The sequence below is a fragment of the Mus caroli genome, chromosome 7, assembly GCF_900094665.2.
Source record: "Mus caroli chromosome 7, CAROLI_EIJ_v1.1, whole genome shotgun sequence".
NCBI classification, from domain to species: domain Eukaryota; kingdom Metazoa; phylum Chordata; class Mammalia; order Rodentia; family Muridae; genus Mus; species Mus caroli.
Window position 1 is genome coordinate 130,110,716 of NC_034576.1, and position 2,470 is coordinate 130,113,185.

A 2,470-nucleotide genomic window follows, 5' to 3' on the forward strand; every position below is an offset into this window, starting at 1 on the left:
CTCTCCTTCTCCTTCTCCTCCTCCTCCTTCTCCTCCTTCTCCTTCTCTCCTTCTCCTCCTCTCTTCTTCCTCCTCCTCCCCCCTCCTTCTTTTTTGAGGGATATATTTTAAGATAGAGTCTCATCTTGTAGCCCGGGATGACCTTGAACTCTTGCCTCAGACTCTCAAGTGCTGGGATTACATGTATGTGCCACATTATGACATTTCATATATAATCTGGATTATGGCTTCTGTGGAAAATTGGAAGGTTAACTACCTTGAGGACCCCATTCTTCCTTGAGAAAAGGTAGCCGTAGCTGAAGGGCTGCTATCCCTGTGAGGTGCATGTGTCCAGCTCAACACCAGAGCCTCCCTCTGCCTGGTAATGATAGCATTTGAGGTTTGGGGTATTTGGTCTATGCTTTTCCTCTTGCTTTAATGAAGAAAGTTTTCTTCCTTACAGGCACGCAGACAGGAAGTACCAGCTCCTTTGAGCATGAGATGTCTCAAGAAGGCTTCAGTGCTGCCATTACCTCTGTGAGTGGTCCTGTGTTAAATTGGGGGTGAAGATGGGGCACAAAAGAAAGAATTGTGTAGCTGCATGCTTTCTCACCCAGCCTCTTTGGTCCCAGTAATAATGATTCTGAGGTTTAGTTATATATTAATAAATGCTTAGGCCATAGGCTTCAGCTTGCCCCTGACTAGCTCAGTTACTTATAGAACCAGTTTTAACTATTCAACATCTTCCACATGGTTAGTCGTCTCTCCTTCAGTCTCATGCAACCATCTCTTCCAGAGTTCAGGGCGAATCTTTCCAACCTGACTCTTTCCCAGAGTTCCTCTCTCTCCCTGCCAGATGTCCTACCTCCTAATCCTGCCTTAGCTCATTGACCATAGCCTTTTTTTACTGATAGGTCATGCTTCCATACATCATAGAGGAGATTCTCTCTATAGATGAGTAAGGGTTTGGGGCTTTTCTCTGGGGCAGGTTCTCATGGGGAGGTTTCTTGGCAGGCACCGCTGGTCATCTCTTCACCTCTCAGTTCTGTTATGCTCCTTTCCCCAGAACGGTCCCTTGCTGGGCTCTGTGGGGAGCTTTGACTGGGCAGGTGGAGCCTTCCTGTATACATCAAAGGATAAAGCCACTTTCATCAACACAACCAGAGTGGATTCAGACATGAATGATGCTTACCTGGGTAAGTGAAGAGGACAGGCATTGCTCTAGGAAGGGGTGAGGATGTGACATCTCTCGGCTGACATGGATGCTTGTTGGCCCTTGGGAAAGCTGTAGAGATTCTTTTCTATTTCTATTTAATTTAGTTATGTTCATAGTAGTTACACCAACACATCACGCATGGGGATGCTCTCTTCCCCTTCTTGAGAATGGCCCTACTGTGGAAAGGAGGACCAGGTCTGCAATGAAACGCTTGGCCTACTGGAACATTCTTTTTAGGTTATGCTTCTGTGGTCATCTTGAGGAACCGTGTCCAAAGCTTGGTTTTAGGAGCACCTCGGTATCAGCATATTGGCTTGGTGGTGATGTTCAGGGAGAATTTCGGTACCTGGGAGCCCCACACTAGCATCAAGGGCAGCCAGGTAAGTATGGAGCGTCTGAAGACAGTGTGTGAGGCATGAACACAGAGGCATCTGGGAACTGAGAGATTCTAGGACAGGCCAGCGCCATGTGTGGCGGTCTTTGGAAGGCTTTATGTTAGAATCCCAGGTCAGCTTTGTGTGTGAGAATGCTGTGCCTTTGGTTTTTCTTCCTTTTGCTGTGGTCCTGGGGTTTGGACCCAGGGCCTCATGTAGGCCAGGCGCGTGCTTTACCACTGAGCTGTAGCCCTGTGCTGGCCTCAGCATTTCCAGCAGTGACTAGTAATATTTTATAGAGCTTTCCATGGTTACCTGTTTCTGGAGCTGGCGCTCAGCCAGAACATAACCAATACAGCCACACTAGATATTAAAATACGGAAATAGTTCTATATCTGTTGATGGACTGAAGAGATAACTCAGACATGAATTTGATGCCTAGAACCCACATTAAAAAACTGGGGAGAAGCCGGGCAGTGGTGGCGCACACCTTTAATCCCAGCACTTGGCAGGCAGAGGCAGGAAGATTTCTAAGTTCGAGGCCAGCCTGGTCTACAGAGTGAGTTCCAGGACAACCAGGGCTATACAGAGAAACCCTGTCTAGAACAAAAAACAAAACAAAACAAAACAAAACAAAACAAAACCAAAAAACACCCCCCTAAATTCCCAAACCAACCAACTAACCAACCAACCAATAAAACAACTGGGGAGGTGGAGACAGGGGGGTCTTCTGGGATTTCCTGGCTGGCCAGCATACCGTAATTGGTGAGCTCCAGACCAATGAGAGACTCTGTCTTAATAAACAGGGTAGATAGTATTGAAGAATTAACTCCTGAGGTTGACCTCTGGTTCTCTCTCTCTCTCTCTCTCTCTCTCTCTCTCTCTCTCTCTCTCTCTCTCT

General features: G+C 47.0%; 1 protein-coding gene across 3 annotated transcripts in view; it reads left to right on the top strand.

The window, feature by feature from the left end:
* The window catches only part of Itgam (integrin subunit alpha M), a 54,580-nt gene that overhangs the window by 19,923 nt on the left and 32,187 nt on the right, over positions 1-2,470 (top strand). For all 3 annotated transcript variants that reach the window (XM_021167474.2, XM_021167473.2, XM_021167472.2), the window contains exons 10-12: positions 443-516; positions 1,046-1,175; positions 1,433-1,575. In XM_021167474.2, coding sequence (XP_021023133.1) covers positions 443-516; positions 1,046-1,175; positions 1,433-1,575 — 347 coding nt within the window. The remainder of the gene's footprint in view (positions 1-442; positions 517-1,045; positions 1,176-1,432; positions 1,576-2,470) is intronic.